We start from the raw sequence: 20,111 nt of genomic DNA, 5'->3' as shown, positions 1-20,111 counted from the left end.
AACATCAAGACTGGCATTGGAAGGCAGCGTAATATAAAACCCTTCATTAATCTCCATGGCAGCAATGAAGGACTGAACGTAAAGTCTGTTGTTTTTATACATCTTTGATCTCCCCAGCATCAACCCAGCTGTTGAATTTCTCGGGCCAGTTCTTCCAGCATACATACATCTGTTTTTTCCCTCTCACCACACGTCTTTTCAGAATTTTCTCAACTTGAAAAGCCTTGTCATTAGATACCTTCACTTTTTGTAACTCTTTCTCATAAAAAGTCCCCTTGATCTCCTCTCCATCATAATCTTTGAGTTTGTAAACAGAGGGCTGTCGAGGTATGCCTTCAGACACCGTAAATAATTCGTCGGTATAACTCTGTTCATATTTTTTATCAAAGACCCCTCTCAGCTTAGATATTCTTACAAGTTCCCCCTCCTTAAAGTTCATTTTCGTAGCAGCTTTTTTACGATGGATGGATGGGGTATACAGGTTACGATACACTTGAGCCGCATTTTCCTTTGTCACCTGCAGAGGCGTCATTTTAATACTTCGGTGATAACTATTATTGTAGCTTTCAATTAGTTCAGGCAAGACGTCTATGTATCTATGCGTGTTTTTAGCTGTAAAATACCTCCACATTTTAGTTTTCAGCGTACGGTTAAATCTCTCTACCACACACGCCTTCATATCACTGGCTGTTGCATAATGTGCAATACCTCGTTTCTTCAATAAGGCTTGAAAAACTTTGTTAAAGAATTCTTTCCCCGCGTCTGTTTGCATCTTTTTAGGAATTTGACTGTGTGTTAAAATTCTATCAAAGGCTTTCGCCACTTCTACACCAGTCTTCTTCTTTATTGCCTGTGCATAGGCTTTTTTCGAAAATACATCTATGACTGTTAACAAATAATTAAAACCGTCATTATGCTTGGATAACGACTGCATATCGCAAAGGTCAGCTTGAAATTGCTGTAGCGGTCTGAGTACGAAAACTCTGTTTCTTACAAAATGTACCCTTGCTGGCTTGTGTAAAGTATAAGCATCTTGTTCAGATAAAAAATCTCTGACTTTCTCTACATTTATCTGTTTACCCATCTCATTCTGTACAGCTCTATGGAGTTTATCAACGCCCCCTAAACTCCCTGGATTAGAAGGATTGTAATACACTCTCTGCATGACACGTTTCTCAGACATGTTCCCTGTTACCGTCCCAATGAGGTAATGAATACAACAGTTTTGTTACAACACATTTTATTGATTTGATGCATATATCAACAACAGATTTTAAAAAACATTTTTCTCCAGGCAGAAAATCAAAAACAATTTAAATCAAAAAACATGATTAGAGAGAAGGACACACTAGATCAAGTAAAATAAAAATAAAAAAAAGTAAAATAAAAAAACATGGTGGTACTTTTTACAGATAAGTTTCAAACTCTTCCTTTCGCTGCCAAAAGTCCCATGCGTCTGCTATATTCTTCAGCTGTGACTCGTCGTTTTCAACAAGCTTTTCGTAAAGCTTGTTGATTTTAACCTCAAAGCGTCTTGTGCTTCTGAGATTGTGAAGAATCGCCTCGGCAGCTCCAAAGATCCTTCTCTCCGACATATGAAGCTTGCTCGAATGTAGAGAACCCCTAATGGCTGGAATGAAACGGTCGGTCCACAGTCTCTTTACCACTTCATCATAGTTTCGCTCCAGAAAATATTCTGGCATCTCAAACAAACACTCATGTTGCACTTGACTGGGATGATCGACTTGACAGCCATAACATTGTTCCTTTCTGTACATGTGTACGACCTTATCCAACAGATGAACCACCACAGCTTTTACCGTATTCAGGAATGAAGCTGTCCTTGCCCCGTCTACAGCATCATACTCTGAAGTATAACCATAGTTATAAGCATAGCATGTCGATCCATCGTCGTCTTCTACCGAGGAGTCTGAAGAAGCTGTTGATTTCCTCGGGGGTTTTGGTGGAGTAGATGGAGGTTGATACACAAGCCCCCAGCCAGTAACATCAACGTCATCGACATCACTGCTGAGCTCGGGGGTCCAGATTGTTGGAGATGATGGCGGTCTGTCAGGAGCTTGTTCCAGGCTGCAATTCGCGGGGAGAGACTTGTTTTTTCTCAGATCCATGGGTTGTTCCAGGCTGTAATTTGCGGGGGGAGACTTGTTTTTTCTCAGATCCAGGGCTTGTTCCATGTCGCAGCTCGCAGGGAGAGACTTGTTTTTTCTCAGATCCATGGTTAGTCTTCAACGGTTGTCCTAGTGGGTCCTTAGCTTTAAATGATCTGGTGAGGGGTGGGACTTATTATGTTGAGGAGTAGGAGGAGGAGGCGGAGGAGGAGGAGTCATCTGCAAAAGTGAGAGTTTTTTTCACCATTATAATGTCTAGCGCTGTTTGACTCTGTTTAAAAAGTTCTTTAAGCGTTGTAGATTTTTCATCGATCATTTTCAGCCAAGCAGCCAGAGGCACACGCAAAGATGTCTGAAAAATCCCACATGTAGAGTTGAAATACTCCAAAACAAAATCATCAGAGGGGTTCTTCCCCCGTGTCACCAAACGGCTTGAGCGGTAATACCATCTACCCGACGGGCCGCTTTTAGTTTCCCAGACGGTGCTTGTCAGGATTCTTTTCACTGGCGGTGGCGGGTGAATATTTTCTTCCTCTTCTTCCACATGGAGGGGTTGCGATGAAAACTCTTCTTTGATCTCGACCACAGTTTGCGTTTCTTTGCTTTTTGATGCAAGTTTCATAGACATTGCACGTACAAGGGATGAATGATTCCACAATGGATCCACAGTGGTTTCTTGATGCACTGCTTTTTCTGATACAACGGTTGCACGGAGATCTCTGGAAGACACCAGAGTTAACACAGCCCAATCTGTTGAGGTCAACGTCGCTTTAACACTGCTGGGTCCATAGGTTTCGCCATTCTTCAGATTGTAGAAGTGCAGTTCGTTCGCCATATAGTTGAACACAAAACCCCAAACATCTCCATTTTCCAGACTCCATTTTTCATGAAGAGCCTCTGCGGGAGGGGTTTGAACCCGACACAGATACTGCATCCGTTTCTTGACCGGCTCCCCCGATGGATGGTGGTAAGTTGTTACCGGCGTCTCGCTGATTAAACCCATATCGATGCGTCTCTTTGCCATTTTTCTTTTCTGAAAGATTAGGTGACTTGTTGAGTGGAAATGACTGGCTTTTATCTAGTTTTGCATAGATTTCTTTTTTTATGACTGACTCCACCCCCTCACTATCTTCTGGCGGGAATATGGAGGGAGGGGTGAGGGCGACAGGGCGGATGTGACACCTGCTGTAAGGAGGGGGTGGGTTGAGAGGGTGGGGGCTGAGAGGGGTGGGGGCTGAGAAGGGTGGGGGCTACGGGGAGGATGTAACACCTGTATGTGAGGGGGAGGGGGGTGGTCTGAGGGGGGTGGGGGCTACCGGTGAGGATGTAACACCTGTACGCGATAACACCTCGAACAAAGGGGCTCATTAGCATATCAAAGGGGGGTCATTAACATAATTAGGGGGCGGGACTTAGAAGGTGTGACCTGTCACTTTTGTATGCATACTAATGAGATTGAAGCGGGATATGTAATACTACTGACACCAAACCAAGTGAGACCTGTCTGTCCGCTGCATCTACCCACACACTGTACCACACACACCTACAGCTCCTAAAGCATCATCAGGCTACAGCCGTTGTGTATTTTATTATGTGAAGCACTAAATGGTTTTAGAAAAATATCGACTTTGTTTGTAGATATCTACTAAACTAAAGCAAATAAAGAGAGTAGGCCTGTTATACTTAAGCAATAGCTCACGACAGGCCGTGGTATATGGCCATTATATCACAGTTAAGGGGCGTGGTTCGGCCCGACGCGAAGCGTCTTCTTCTTCTTCTTCGTAAAGAAGGGGGTCCAGCTCTCGGAGAGCTTTGATCAATAATATTAATAATTTAGTTAGTTATCATAACTGTGATAGTTAGAGTTGTATAAGGCGACAACCCCCTTAACTGTGATATAATGGCCATATTTCACGGCCTGAAGTGAGCTATTGCTTTTATAAAACGGTTACCAAGTGTGGCAATATGAAAGAAAAATACACACTCTAATTTAAATAGTTGTTATTAGTAAATAATGATTTTCAAAATAAAATAGTCCCTCCGTTGCCTTCTGCACGAAACATAGTGCGAGGTGGTTGCTATGCAACAACACTAACAACAGCTAGCGAACATATTAGACAGAGAGCGTTGATCCATTATTTGGCTATTTATTTACATTAATGTGTATGTTGCCGTTTATTGTGCACCCACTGAAAACCTGTCCAGCATCAGTAGCATGTATCTGACGATATCACTCAATCGTCATTGAGTGATATATATTATACACACTGCTCTGCTTTCTGCACGGACCTCACAGCTGTTCTCACTGTAAACATCGCGTCGCGATGAAAGCAGTTAATAAAATAATATCCAGGGGATGCATGCAGAGCTGTCATTGGCTGAGATAAGTCCGGCCGTGCGTCTCGACTCTTTGAAACATCTCTGTTGCCGGAAATGCATCCACGAAGGAGCCGTGGAGGACCGTGGAGGACCCATCAGTGTATCCTCGGTTATAGCTCCTCCAGAGAGCCTCCTCGACGCTCGATCCTCGATCCTCGAAGTGCATTTAGAGAAATTAGATGTCCTTCAACATGGCGCGCTAAAATTCATTTCCGGGTCACTACCGGAGGACCGAGGAGTCGAGGAGGGGGATTTGATGAAATGAGAACGGGCCGAGGTAAACATCAACGGGAACAGCAGAAGAAGACAGACAGGAAGTAAACATCAACGGGAACAGCAGAAGAAGACAGACAGGAAGTAAACAGGCACAGTATGGGCTCTGCAGTGTTTTAATAACATATCTCCCCCCCTGATGTCCATTGGTTTGTATTAAAAACATATGATGTTCAGATTTGTTGTTGTATAAAACAAATGAAAGAAAAGGTGGCTTTAGGGTCTGCGCTGCTGGCTGACGGCGGTCAGACGGCCACATCCCCTGACCAATCAGGTACCGGTAACAATTTAGTACCTGACACCCATCCCTAGTTACTGGTAGCCACAACATGCAGAACTAGCAGGGGCTTTCACACTCTCCAGGTTTTGCTTGTTGAGCTCTTCGTAAAGATGGGGGTCCAGCTCTCTGAGAGCTTTGATCAGAACCCTGCTGGCTTCAACTCCTTTTTGTCCACCACCTCTCGTGCTCCCTCTCGTGCTCCGTCATTTCGGGATTTGGTTCTGGCTGACTCCATTTGAGATTCACTGATCACTTCAGACTCAAAGAGTTTATCCAGAAGGTCCTTCAGGAGAGCTGAAGAAACTCTTTTAATAAACTCTGTCCGAACTGAGCGCAGCCACTTGTCTGCAGGGACTCTGTCCTCTGCAGGGACTCTGCTCTCTGCTGGGACTCTGCTCTCTGCTGGGACTCTGCTCTCTGCTGGGACTCTGCTCTCTGCTGAGACTCTGCTCTCTGCTGAGACTCTGCTCTCTGCTGGGACTCTGCTCTCTGCTGAGACTCTGCTCTCTGCTGGGACTCTGCTCTCTGCTGAGACTCTGCTCTCTGCTGGGACTCTGCTCTCTGCTGAGACTCTGCTCTCTGCTGGGACTCTGCTCTCTGCTGAGACTCTGCTCTCTGCTGAGACTCTGCTCTCTGCTGGGACTCTGCTCTCTGCTGGGACTCTGCTCTCTGCAGGGACTCTGTCCTCTGCTGAGACTCTGCTCTCTGCTGGGACTCTGCTCTCTGCTGAGACTCTGCTCTCTGCTGGGACTCTGCTCTCTGCTGGGACTCTGCTCTCTGCTGAGACTCTGCTCTCTGCTGGGACTCTGCTCTCTGCTGGGACTCTGCTCTCTGCTGGGACTCTGCTCTCTGCTGAGACTCTGCTCTCTGCTGGGCCATTTCTCTGGGACAATTCATGTCTTGGACCTGGTAGATAAACGGGGAAAATACTTTTGTTAACCAACAATCACATTAAACAGATCTCTTAAAAATTAAAGTAACTCGACAATCCCAGAGGTGGATTTCTGTTCACTTAAAGTTATAATATGTAACATTTCCTCATTCAAATGTATAAAAACTCCTACACCTGTATACACAGTACGTTTCATCACGGTCTCCTGTAATGCTGTAATCCACTTAAGCATGAGAAGACTACATCTCCCATGATGCCACGTTGTTTCACCACCACACCACACTAGTTTTTACTATAGTTTTAGAACATTACAGGTTGTCTGTTTAATGTCGTAATGATGCGCTGCCATGGAGCCTTAATAGAGAAGGCTATGAGATGGAGCTTTAGAGTTATCAGTCTATCACTGGGTCTGAGCTCAGGTGGAGTCTTTACCTTCCAGTGACACGAGATAACTCCAGACTACATTTCCATCTTCGTCCTTGACCTTCAAATCCACGGTCTCTGTGCTCGTCTTCAGGGAAACTTGAAATGTCGGATCGTAATCTGGTCCAAAATTTGAGTCAAATTCTTTACTCTGAAAACCAGAAGCAGAAGTTAAAAGTTTATCTGTTTCTTTCCTGATTGTGGATCCACATGCAGATACATGTGTGTTAATGATCATTGTGTTTCTTTAGAGGAGTATCAGAGACTCACCTCAGGCTGAATGAAGAAGCCCTCAGGTTCACAGTGCACACTGTAATCTGTAAACAGTTCCAGCTCACAGCCGGAGGAGATTGTGATGTTCACAGCAGGTCTGTGTTGATCAGTAACCTTCAGTAACAGAGTAACTTTAGTTATGCTCAGATAGTCAAGGCAACTTTATTTAAAGATCACATTAAACAACAACAAACGTTGACAGACCTGCTCCACAAAGTGATGAGATATACAATCAATCACAACATAATTATAAGTATATATTGCCTTTGTAAAGGAATATTAAAAATTGATTATTTTAATTCTTAAGATATTGAAGAAGCTATTCCAACGTTAACCAGAACACAAACCGTCTGTGTCAGTTATACAACACAAAAGGCTGCTGCCCAAGCTGTAAAATGTGGCTGGTAGGGATGAGATCACGTTCTCTTGGCACTCATCATCATCATCAGCTTTATTTAAAGAGACTCTTGGTCCATTTTTTAAAAGACATACAACACTCAAATATAAATAAAAAAAAGGCAGTTATACCAATGTTTCCACAGAGGTGACTGAACATGCGTACAGCACTGAGACATGGATTTGAAAGCAGCATAATGACAGAGTTATGAGAAACATTCAATCGACAGATGAATTTGTACATCAGATTTCTCAAGAGAGCATGGAACGTGTTGACTCGTGCATTACAAAACATTTCACTTGCACTGCACCACCTGGGTTTTATAAGCAGTATACGCAAACAATCATTATAAGCAACCTGGAGCTTCTGGAGGCTCGCCTTCTTAAACTTGACCCACAAGGGGGCAGTATAGAGAGGAGTACAATAAGCTCTAAAGAGGTTCACCTTAACCTTATCTGAACACCAAGAGAATATTAAACATGTTAGCTTGTGTATATAAGACACGCCGCTGTCTATAGATGTCATCATCATCAGCCATTTCATCTGTGATGATGAGTCCCAGATACTTAGTGTTACAGCAAACAGACAGCACCTGCCCTGACAGATAGACTATTGGAAAACCAAGGTTCTTCTCCCCTTTTGCTCTGCAGATCATTACAGCGCTCTTCTTAGCATTGTATTTAACATCAAATTTGATACCATAATCAGAACATATATATGCAGTGATTCATCTCAGCAGGTCTTTCAGCTCTGTGTGATGTGTTTAACATTAATGCCATCAGTTTCCGCAGACAGAGAGACATGCTGAGAGAGAATCATACAAAACCACAAAGAGCGATCTGAAGATTTACAGTTCAGATAGATCTTATTCTTCTCCCAGCACGAGAAGGTTTGAGAAGAGGAGCAGTGTGTGTGGAAACAGCTGTGGTTTAAAACCAGTGTTTAGTCTGATGGTGAGCACATGGCCTTACCTCCTTCTTAGGGACATTTTTCTGCAGCATATGTACATCCAGTATTTGCTCCTCTCTGACCGGGGGTCTTAGGAACACCAGAATCTTGCCCTCTACCCGCAGAAGCAGAAACCTTTTAAAGAAATCCCAGACCAGGCCAAAGAGAGAGAGGTGAGGCACCTTCACCACCACGTGAGTGCGTGTGACCTCCAGCGGCTCCAAGATGCTCAGGCCTTCATCAGTGATGTGGACGACAGACAACAGGCCGTCCAGGAGCAGCGCTGTGGAGCAAAGAGCTGGTCATCTGTTGCATTGCTGCGGAAACAGCTTCATCATATTCAATGTCTCACCACTTTAGTTCAGAGCTAATGTTCATCTAATGTCATTCACTTTGGAGCCTCACTAGGATGTACCAGTTTATATCCTCCACCTTTTATTCTAATGTTTCATTATTGTTCCGCCCCCTGTGATCTTTCTGGATGTGAGCATTTGCTGTTATGCATAAACTTTATTCATTCTTTTTTATTCACAAGACTGCTGAAATGTTTGTAATCTGCTGCCAGAACAGCTTGACTGTGTCCGGTCTCATGTCTGAGTGATTCTCTAGATGTGTGAAGAGTTTTCTAAAGCTTTCAGGGCGTAGAAAGTCTAACTTATAAATGTTGTTGTCTGTTATTTTGTTTTGTACATGGTTCAGCTAGACTGACAATGTAAAGAGCAGAAAGAGCAACAGATGAATAACAAAGTAAGAATTAATCAAACTGCTAGCTTAGCATCACAACAGTAAGAGAGAGTTAGCATTGAGTTAGCACTGTTAGCAGCTGAGCATGCTGTGGACTGACCAATCACAGTTTAAATCTCTTTAATATTACAGTGAGGAGACTGCAGAGGGCTCAAAGAAAAACTAACTCAGTATTTAGAGCTGCATTGCATCGTATGCTTCAATAATGATGTCATGCAACACATCGACTACGGTAAATGGATGTTTTAATAATTTCATTCTTCTTCTTTTGAAACAGATTTGGTGCCTGAATTATACTGTTGCTATATTTGTTAGACTAGTTTAATAAAGCTGCTTTATAAATCTTGAACGCTAGTGAATAGCATAAAGTGCTAATCATTATATAAGTGTATTTGTTAACACTAGATGTCTTTACAGGGTTCTTACACCTTTTCCAAAGTCAAATTCAAGCACTTTTCAAGCATTTTCAAGGTGCATTTTCAAGCTTTTCAAGCATCTTACAGCTGTTATAAATTACATATTTATATACACATACTTAAACTCAAATGATTATTTCCCTACCTCACATTAAATCAGATGTTCTTTATGCTATAAACAACCAAATGTGTGTTTCGTGATAGCATTCTACATGAGGATGAAAAATTTAAAATGTTAGAAAAGAAAACTAAGTTTAATATTTCAAAATGAGTGACCCATCTGTACGTAGACTGGGCATCCCATATAACCTGGCTGAGCCAATATAAAACAATCAGCCAAATAACTTTTCAATACATTATTGATTACTATTTTTGAGGTACTTAGGTTGGCAGTAAACATAAGTCAGAGGTACATGGTGTACTTTGACTCCACTACATGTATTTAATACCTTTAGTTACTTTACAGATGTGGATGAATGATGTGAAATGTAATCAAGTGTTAAATCAGACTTTAGTTCCACCTGGAGTAAATCCACAAGCTACTCTGTAGTATACAAAGTCATTCAAACTAGCTGCACCTTTACCAGCTTTGAGAACACTTTCATGATCAATCATTATAAAACATATCATATACAATTATTAGGGATGCTCCGATCGCCAATTTTGGAGCCGATCGCCGGAATCAGTATCGGCCGATACCAAGCCCCCAGGAAGTGCGCCGGACTCTGATGAAAATATTCGTGCTGGCCAAACGGCGGTACTACACTTCCTTTTGGTTGCCAGGCCCGGAAACACTTTTTCCCATTGACTTACATGGGGAAAGAGTGGTCTGTAAATCGTTGGATAATTTTTTTTAAACTAAATAAACTACCCAGTATGAACACTTGTATAGCCCTTATTAAAAACATTCGTTCCTCAAGTTGTAAAATGTGCTAATAACGTTATTCTGAGAGTTATTTCCCTCTGCATTATGAACGCGCATCTAACCCACGGGACCGCGCCGCCCGGCACGTTCATGTTACGTGTTCAGCACTACATGCGTTTATCTTTACCCATGGATGCACAATAAGAACGGACCCATATCGCCTTACTGCCAGCCCACGGAGCTGTAATAATGGATATATTGCACATGTTTGCTGTAATTCATCATTTGTAAAATATTATACTACATGGGCTGTAGGCTATGATTAAATCTTGTACCGTAAATGTTGTATTAAGTAAAGTTAATATTACCGACGTAGATTAACGTCCCTGTAGCTTCTTATTGCACTAAGAAGCTTATTGCACTGTATGTATATATACATACAGTGCAATAATTCTTTCATGCTAAATGAAGCTCTGTTGCTTGGATATCACTAGATCCTGTTACAGCGTAATATAAAAGTACATAACGATTGATGTGTAAATTAGCATAATTACTAGCTAACCGCTAGCTGCTAACTGCCGCCTCGTTAATATAAAATCTATCATAACAAACATTACCATGCTGTCATGAACGTGCGGTGCTGTTACGTGTATGCAAATTGACGTGCTTCATGTGAACGAGCATTTTGGGGGGCATGGTTAAAGTTGCGCATGCGCTATGAGCGCACTTACGGGTACTTCTCAGGCATGCCGGGTAATCTGTGACGTTTCGCTCTCTCAAAAGTTGGGCCATTTTATCATCATGCGCGAATGAGCAACTCTCATAGGAATGAATGAGGCCTCGCCTCCCACGCTGTATCCAGTTTTTATTATACATCCATGGCCGATACCGATACCGCTCTCTTTTCCTCTCTCCCCCTCTCTCTCTCTCTCCTGACAGCCCGTCAGTATCTCCTGCAGCTCACTGATCCAGTAATGAGCGACCCGACAGTGAAGAATAAATATATTTATAACTAGTTTAGCTTGTTCGAGAGGTAGATCAAATAGCTAAGTGTGTTAGGTCTAACTCTTAATGTGTGTTCTGCTCCGCTCACCGGTCCGTCACAGCGGGTGGAGCTGCAGGATTTCTGCTTCACACACACGTTGCATACCGCTATTTTATTGTCATTTTCGGACACTTAAAATACTGCCAGACTAGTGAAGCCATTTTGGCGAGCTTGTTTTGCCGCGCACAGAGAAAAGTGTCATGTATTTTACATGCAACGATAGCCTAATCTAAAATGCTCTACTACGGCGTACCTTTCGTGTGGTGTGTGGCGCAGACTCTCGCATCGTTATTGTTGCACACTTTGCAGGAGGCTACTCTTGGGCTTCGCTTGACCCTCGTCTTAGCCATGGCTTGTATTTGTCTTCTGCTAGCCAACGCTCGTTGAAACGGCAACCTCCTGGCATACTGTCATCTATCACTCTCATCAGAATGCCCAGGTCACACACGTAACAAAAACACTTGCAGGTCACGCGCAATGCGCGGGAAGGCCGGAGCGGAGCTGTTTTATGTAAAAGCGAAGCAATTAAGCGCGCTCCGACTTCTTTATTTTCTTTTAATCTAAAAAGCGAAGTAAAGCATTTACAATTTCAAGCACTTTATCCCAAATTCAAGCACCATTCCCAAAATTCAAGCACTTTTCAAACCTTGAAAACACCTCGTACAATTTCAAGCATTTTCAAGGATTTCCAGCACCCGTACGCACCCTGCTTTACCTTCCTCTGTCTCACTGTGTGGCAGGTGGAGCTGGCAGACGGCAGCTTCATCAGAACTCTTCACGTTGAACAGCGGCCCTGCTGCCGTCTTGCCAGCTGATTGGAGGAAGCTCTCATCCCAAGGGACCGTCCTGTACAGAAGCTCCGCCTCCTGAGCCATTACGAACACCAGGCCAGTCGAATCACACTGGAACTCACCTGGACCAGGACACCTGAACCTGTAGACACACAGGGGACAGGTTACTACAACAAGCCTTCATCGGCCTGTGTTCTGACTGACAGGTGTTCATCCAGCTGGAGTCTGACCTGGAGGAGGCTTTGTTGAAAGATCTGAAACACCTGATGATTACAGGAACATCACTGAAGATGTGTCCACATGCATCAGGATGTGTGTAAACACATTTTCATTAAATTAACAAAACGTCTAGTCCAGCGAGGATCTGGACTGGAACAAGAAAACAATCCTTCCTACACACAGAGGCATTATTTTATTAACGTCTGTTGGAAAGAGATTGGATGCAATAGCTCAAGGTGAAAGACATGAAATCAAACACAATTAAATGAATATATATTTGTCATGTGTTTAAAATAATGTTTGGTCATGTTATAGGATTACCTGTATGAAGACTCAGTTGTGTGTTCAGGTGAGAAGGATTCAGGAGCCTGGAACAAACAAAGTTAGTTGTTTTAATAGAAATCAAGTTAAGTTCTAGCTTCATGAAACCAAACCACAATTCCACAACATATTCAGACCAATTTGAAAAATGCAAATGAGTCTGGATCATCTGAGTTCATCGTCAATTTCAAACGGGTTATTAACGGGTTAGCATGTCACAGCAGTTCCAGCCAATCACAGCACAGTAGTACCAGCCAATCACAGCACGGTATTACCAGCCAATCACAGCACAGTAGTACCAGCCAATCACAGCACAGTATTGCCAGCCAATCACAGCAACAGCCAATCACAGCACATTGGGGCGGGGATATTGTTTAGGTTTCTAGATACATTGCGAGCGTTAGTGCATTTAACTTGACAGCCCTGATAATTATATTTCATTCAGTGGTGAAATAAATATACTTCACTCTGTACAACTGCTCCTCTCTCACCTTTCTGTCCGTCTTCACTTCCTGTTCCACATCGGAGTCACCTGATGGAGAGGTGGTGACAGAGAAAAATAATAATAAAACTATAATAATAATTCTTCTATAACAGATTTAATGTACAATAGTTTGATGAATGGAGGATATGGTTTCAGTACTCACAGGTCTTCTGGATCTTGGCTCTGATCGTCTTTCCTCTGATCCTGCAGGGATGAACACAATCCAACAGTTTTGGATAAAGTTTAAAATAAGTGTTTGTTCTTTGAGTTAGTCAGCTTCAGAGTCCTGACTGATCTCATGCTTTACATCCCATCATATCTTCTCTGCAAACACTACGACTGACTGCCACAGCTCTCAGCTGCATCACAGGAAGTAACTGCTCATTAGGCTAGAAACTAAAAACATGACAGGAAACAAAAGAGAAAACCTTTTCCACTCTTCTGTAAAATCCTATATGTCTGTTAGAAAGTTACTAACTAACTAAATGTGGCTTTGCATTTTCAGCTTACGATATATAGTTGATGGAAGAATGAAAGAGCCTGCAGTCAGTGAGTAACATCACTGATCTGTTGTGATTCCCCAGAGAGAGAAACACCTCCATGTGTTTAATACAATACTGCTGAACCAGCAGAGAACCCTTACTGACCTGAGAGTCTCCAGTCTGCAGTCTGGACTCTCCACAAGATCTCTCAGCAGCTTCTCTCCTGAATCATGCAGAGCGTTCCCATTCAGGTCCAGATCTCTCAGATGGATGTTGGACTTCAGAGCTGAGGCCAGAGCAGAACAGCTGATCTCTGACAAACTGCAGCCCATCAGTCTGAATAAAGAAAACATGATGTAACTTTAGAAAACAATGTTCCTGTTTGAAATAACTCAAGGTTTAATAATCTGCTCAGAGCTGAAGAAGGTTAGAAAGTGGAAACTCCAAACAGGTTAAAAACTGTAAGATACAGAAAGAGGAAAAGAGCTCTCATTAATATTAAAGACAACATGCTTCTACTTCAATAAAACGAGGAGACTTCACATCTGAAGCTCTGCTCCATCTACACTAACTCATGATGTGCAGCCAGACAAATACAAACCACAGAATCTGATTCAACTCAAGATCACAACGTTTACAAAGATCACAATTCAGGATGAATTTTAAATGTGAAGAAAAACATCCAGAATATGTATTTTAGGAACAGTGGAGTCATCAAATCACAGCTTCTTCAGAGTAAACTATTCAGTCAGTATGAGCATCATATAGCTTCAGGAACATGTTAGAAACAGCAACAACTGAACATACTTGTTAGTGTTGGATAGTTTTAATATAATTATTTAATTATTGTATTTGATATCATTTGATAAAATCATGATGGAGAATACAAGATGAATTTCAGCTGTTTAAAAGGTTCAGAGTGAATTCTGCAGTGAAGGTTCTTTGTTGTTATATTTAAATGTAAAGATCAACATTGCATTATGCAACTCTAGCATTAAGATGCTCAGTGAGGATCAGAGTGATATCAGCCTGATGTCTGCAGCTCAGAGTCAACACAACTCTCACAGATTCATCTCAGCACACAAGTTACAGATGGAGAACTGACTTGAGAGTCTCCAGTCTGCAGTCTGGACTCTCCAGAAGATCTCTCAGCAGCTCCACTCCTGAATCCTGCAGATCGTTGAGACTCAGGTCCAGATCTCTCAGATGGATGTTGGACTTCAGAGCTGAGATCAGAGCAGAACAGCTGATCTCTGACAAACTGCAGCTCAACAGTCTGAATAAAGAAAACATGATGAGGATGAAAATCTGTTTATAATCCAATCAGATGTTCAGGTTTATTAAGTGTAGCTCAACATTCCTGTCTCCTAATCAATGAGCTTTTCCCTGAATTACAGTGACTGTCATTCTGTTATTGTGGATCATCATAATATCAGCTTTCTGTTTATTATCTGTGAAAACATTGAAATCAATGGGAAGCAAGAAAAACATGTATGCTTCAGAGATCAATGTAAAACTAATATTAGTTCAGATGAACTTCTTTATTCAGATGTGACCATTTACTAAAGACAACATACATTTACTTTAACAACTAACAGTGGATATCTAACATATATATTTGAAGAAACAGTCAACTTTTATGACTGCAGACTAAATGTAGTACAAGAAAATAAGAATATGAACAAAAGGACTGTGGCAGTGGGGTGTGGTTAGAGCGCCGGCTGCTGGAGGGATGGGGGTGGCTCCAGACAGCTGGACAAGGATCAGGTAACCAGGTGAACAGTAAAGCATGTCAGTAACCTGGTTCTTGTCTCTTGGTCTGGGTCCTGGGGGCAGAATGACTTGCCCCAAGAAAGCCTGTCACTGGCAGCAGTGTTCTGTCTGTTTCCTAAAGTATTGATGTATTGTTTGCAAGCTGTGGCCAGTCAATACAGCTTTCTTTTAAGCAAGCCTTCCTCTCCTTCTGTCCTTTTTAACTGGGTGAGCAGGAAAATCCTCACAACGACATATACACATGTATGGTTGTTCAAGCATTAGGTTCAACTGTTAATGAAACACATGAGATCTCCAGCAGTAACAGAGAGTCAGTGAACTGACCTGAGAGTCTCCAGTCTGCAGTCTGGACTCTCCAGAAGATCTCTCAGCAGCTCCACTCCTGAATCCTCCAGATTGTTGCCTCTCAGGTTCAGATGTCTCAGATGGATGTTGGACTTCAGAGCTGAGATCAGAGCAGAACAGCTGATCTCTGACAAACTGCAGCACCTCAGTCTGAATAAAGAAAACATGATGTAACTTTAGAAAACAATGTTCCTGTTTGAAATAACTCAATGTTTTAATAATCTGATCAGAGCTGAACAATGTTTTAACGTCAGCAATGATGTAGAAACAAATCCCTGATCATCTGGAACTCTCTGCAGCAGTTTCTCTCATCAGATGTTTAACAACTCCTTCATCTCCCTCACAGCTCATCAGTACTGACAGCATCTCCACTGACTCATGGAGCACAGAGTGAGTCTGTGGAAGCTCAAACACTCTCCGTCACACATTCACCTTCTCTGATCTTTGCTATTCTTAAAGTTTGGATTCCATTTCCATTTGGAAATACAGAAATAAATAAAAGCATTAAAATGTCTTCAGGCAAATTCTGAAAATCATAAATACAAACAGATCTGTATGAACTGCAGTCAGTGAACTGACCTGAGAGCCTCCAGTCTGCAGTTTGGACTCTTTAGTCCAGAAATCAGCATCTCCACTCCTGAATCCTGGAGAGGGTTCCAACTCAGGTCCAGCTCTCTCAGGTGAGAGGGGTCAGACTTCAGAGCTGAGGCCACGACTTCACATTCAGTCTCTGAGAGTCCACAGTTAGAAAGTCTATAATGACACATATCACAACTTGTGTTAGTATAAAAACAGAGGAAACATTTAATTAACTTACTGAATTTGAAATGGAACAACTTTTAACATATTATGAAAATGTAATTTAATAATAGAGTTTTTTTTATTCATTGTCAGCCTGTCAGACATTATTTTAAACTCTTAAGCATTGTGGTAAAAACAGATCTGATTTCATGTTTAAGAAACTGCAATGATATATTAATAACTGCTTTCAACGATAACTGTAAATACTGCTGTATGTTGTGATCACATGCTGCTCTGATAAAACCTCTAAAGTCCTTCATTTGTTTGACATGTCGCCTCCATCACTCAAAATAATGTGAAGAAAAGAAAAAAAATGTAAAATGTCACAATATATAAATAGAATAACTGGATCATTTAATTTTGCACTGAGAGTATTTAACATCAAACATTTTATTGTGTTTATTTGAAGAAATAAACTTCTGATCCACATCAATTCATAAAGCTAATCACATCTGGACTTACTTGGCCTTCCTGCAGTTCCTCACAGCTGGAATCAGTCTCCGTCGTCCCTCCTCTGATGTGTGGTACTTCATCAGGTCCAACTCATCCAGAACCTCCTCTGACATCTGCAGCATGTAGGCCAGAGCAGAGCAGTGGATCACAGAGAGTTCCTTCTCTGATCTGTTCTTTGACTTCAGGAACTCTGTGATCTCCTGATATACTGAGTGGTCCTTCATCTCTGTCAGACAGTGGAAGATGTTGATCATCCTGTCAGGAGAGATTTCATCACTGCTCATCTCCTTCAGGTTGTTGATGGCTCTCTGGATGATTTCTGGACTGTTGTCTGTGCGACCCAGCAGGCCTCCTAACAGTCTCTGGTTGGACCCCAGAGAGAGGCCGTGGAGAAAGCGGACAAACAGGTCCAGGTGGCCATTTTCACTTCTGAGGGATTTCTCCATGGCTCTCTTCAGGAAGACATCCAGGGAGGGGTAATCATCATCACTGTTTTTACTGTTCTCATCGGGCCAGTCTCCCTGCAGGAAGTCCTTCAGTACCGCTGTGTCTCTGTTGGTGTAACAGTGGAACAAGTAGACTGCAGCCAGAAACTCCTGAATGCTCAGATGAACAAAGCAGTAGACTGTTTTCTGGAAGATCAAACTCTCTCTTTTGAAGATCTCTGTACAAACTCCTGATTGCACCAAGGCCTCGGTGACACCAAGACCACAGCGCTGCAGGTCTTCTTGGTAGAACATGATGTCTCCTTTCTCCAGATGTTCAAACGCCAGCCTCCCCAGCTTCAGAAGAACCTCCCTGTCAGCCTCCGTCAGCTGCTGTGGACTCGTCTCATGTCCCGCTTCATACTTCTGCTTCTTCCTCTTGGTCTGGACCAGCAGGAAGTGTGAGTACATGTCAGTGAGGGTCTGGGGCAGCTCTCCTCTCTGGTCTGTAGTCAACATGTGGTCCAGAACTGCAGCAGTGATCCAGCAGAAGACTGGGATCAGACACATGATGTGGAGGCTCCTGGAGCTCTTGATGTGAGAGATGATTCTGCTGGACAGGTCTTCATCACTCGATCTCCTCCTGAAGTACTCCTCCTTCTGGGCGTCAGTGAAGCCTCGTACTTCTGTTACCCTGTCCACACACTCAGGAGGGATCTGATTGGCCGCTGCAGGTCTGGAAGTTATCCAGACGAGAGCCGAGGGAAGCAGCTTCCCCCTGATGAGGTTTGTCAGCAGCACGTTGACTGAGGACTGCTGTGAAACATCAGACACAACCTCATTGTTTCTGAAGTCCAGAGAAAGTCTGCTTTCATCCAGGCCGTCAAAGATGAGCAGCACTTTGCAGACAGCCAGCTGCTCTGCTGTGACCTTCTGTAAGGTTGGATGGAAAGCATGGAGCATCCTGAGAAGACTGTACTGCTTACCTTTGATCAGGTTCAGCTCCCTGAAGGAGAGCGGGATCACCAGACTGACATCTTGGTTTCCCAAACCCTCGGCCCAGTCCAGAGTGAACTTCTGCACTGAGAAGGTTTTTCCAACTCCAGCGACTCCGTTGGTCAGGACCGCTCTGATGAGAGTCTGTTGGTCAGGTAAGGCTTTAAAGATGTCCTGGCACTTGATTGGAGTTTCATGGAGGGTCTCTTTCTTGGAAGCTGTCTCCAGCTGCCTCACTTCATGTTGGGTATTAACCTCTTCACTCTGGCCTTGTGTGATGTAGAGCTCAGTGAAGATCCTGTTGAGGAGGGTTTCACTTTGATCAGTTCCTTCTGTCACACGTTCACATCTCCTCCTCAGACTGAGCCTATGTTCATCTAAAACCTCCTGCAGACCACTATCTGCTGGAAGAGAAGGAAACATGAGAGAATCAGGAAAATGCTTTTGAGAATCTGAACAGTCAGGGTTTTAAATATCATGATTTTTATAAAACATTTTAATGTCTATACTTTACAACACAAAAGAATCCTGGACATGAAGACTCCAGAAGGAACCACAAATACTAGCTGCCAGATATTTATACTATCATACGTAGATGTTATATAAGTGCTGGGCTAATGTAGTATTGTCTGAGTAAGACAGAAAGCGTTTTTTAGGGAAACACTGCTGTCCCACGTGAAATATTTGTGTACACACTTTAAAACCAAAGCCTTGAAGAAGGGATCAGATGATACAGTGTTTCTATAGAAGAGTAGACACCCAGCACCCAGACAGAGGTAAAGAGGCTGCACGTGTTCGGCCTCTTACTTTGTAAAATGCTCCATCTTTCTCCACACTGAGGACAGCAGGAGTCTCCTGATGGAGGAAGCTGCTCCCAGTATGAGGCGATGCACTCTCTGCAGAACCAGTGTCCACAGCTGGTAGAGACTGGATCCTTCAGGACGTCCTGACACAGAGCACAGCTGGACAGCTGCTGCTCCACAGGAACACCACTCTTCCTCTTCCCTCTGTGGAGATGAACACATCCTTTACAGCACTTTACATTAGTGGAGCTGATTCTCACCAAAGGTACAACAATGTGGCAAATTATAGTTTCATATTTAAATTATAATGAGATTATATTTCATCATGATAAGGTAGATAGTGGTTAGTTATTCATATCATTAGGAAACAAAACAGCTTTGTGTCTGGATTCATAACATCAGCTGAATTAATCTGGTACACTTTAGCACTTTGAACCCAATTTACATTGAATTTGCTGTGAATACATTTCAATAAACATATGGAAAGGATGCCGAAATAACAACGTAATGATAGTGATTTGTAAAAAGCCAGAGTTAATGCTTCGTCAGGTCTGTCTGCAACACAACGAGCAAAACACTTTAAAATGTTTGTTTTCTGAATGGAGATCTCTTTGATTAAAGCTAGGCTTGGCTAACATTGTAGCTGATCCATCAACACTCAAAATAACTCCATCCAGTCATTAGAACAGCAGCTATTATATTGTTAGCACCACAGACAGTCTCTGGTTTATCCAGGTACATGAATAACCCTGATTTAATATGAGGTGCTGTAGAGCTCTGGGTGCTGATGTTCCCTCTTCTGATTGATCTCAGCATGTCAGTGACGACAGGAGCAGAATCTCAACACTGTTTTTGTAACAGAGCGTCACAAACTTTACACTCAAGTTGTAACTTTTCAAGTTGTGTGAATACACGGGGGATATGAATGTTGCTTCTTCACTTCATTCGTGTTGCCAGGTACACATGTGTGTCTTTGTATTGACTCTACATGTAATCAGTTACATCTGATAATGCTAAACACAACCAGCTCACCAGGTTATTACTATTATTAATAAACCTCTTCAAATACGTCTAAAAAAGATGCTGAGGTAGTCAACTCATTTGTTGGAAGATTTATATTGTTTCAAGTATTATTGTCATTTTAAGAACATGTC

The 20,111-nt window shown here is 42.5% G+C and overlaps 1 protein-coding gene across 1 annotated transcript; it reads right to left on the bottom strand.

The window, feature by feature from the left end:
• Nucleotides 1-2,304: 2,304 nt before the first annotated feature.
• On the bottom strand, nt 2,305-17,332 carry LOC117477015. Its single transcript, XM_034123713.1, has 13 exons — nt 16,743-17,332; nt 16,087-16,232; nt 13,527-13,680; nt 13,043-13,083; nt 12,887-12,927; nt 12,396-12,442; nt 11,780-11,997; nt 8,018-8,277; nt 6,647-6,763; nt 6,386-6,527; nt 5,871-5,967; nt 3,256-3,311; nt 2,305-2,348 (listed from the first exon to the last, which is right to left on the bottom strand). The coding sequence occupies exons 1-13, from the start codon at nt 17,177-17,179 to the stop codon at nt 2,305-2,307; spliced, it is 1,800 nt and encodes a 599-aa protein (XP_033979604.1). The 5' UTR covers nt 17,180-17,332.
• Between the last annotated feature and the right edge of the window lie 2,779 nt (nt 17,333-20,111).

The sequence above is a fragment of the Trematomus bernacchii genome, unplaced genomic scaffold, assembly GCF_902827165.1.
Source record: "Trematomus bernacchii unplaced genomic scaffold, fTreBer1.1, whole genome shotgun sequence".
Lineage (NCBI taxonomy): Eukaryota > Metazoa > Chordata > Actinopteri > Perciformes > Nototheniidae > Trematomus > Trematomus bernacchii.
The sequence above is the reverse complement of the archived record's forward strand: the minus strand, read 5'-3'. Positions and strand labels throughout refer to the sequence as shown.

Coding starts and splice junctions, on each gene's coding strand:
- LOC117477015 (XM_034123713.1), bottom strand. CDS start 17,179: ATGGAGAAATCCCTCAGAAGTGAAAATGGCCACCTGGACCTGTTTGTC. Junction 8,278..11,779: donor ACACAGTGAGACAGAGGAAG/GTAAAGCAGGGT, acceptor TTTGCTCCACAG/CGCTGCTCCTGGACGGCCTG. Junction 6,528..6,646: donor GCTTCTTCATTCAGCCTGAG/GTGAGTCTCTGA, acceptor TCTGGTTTTCAG/AGTAAAGAATTTGACTCAAA.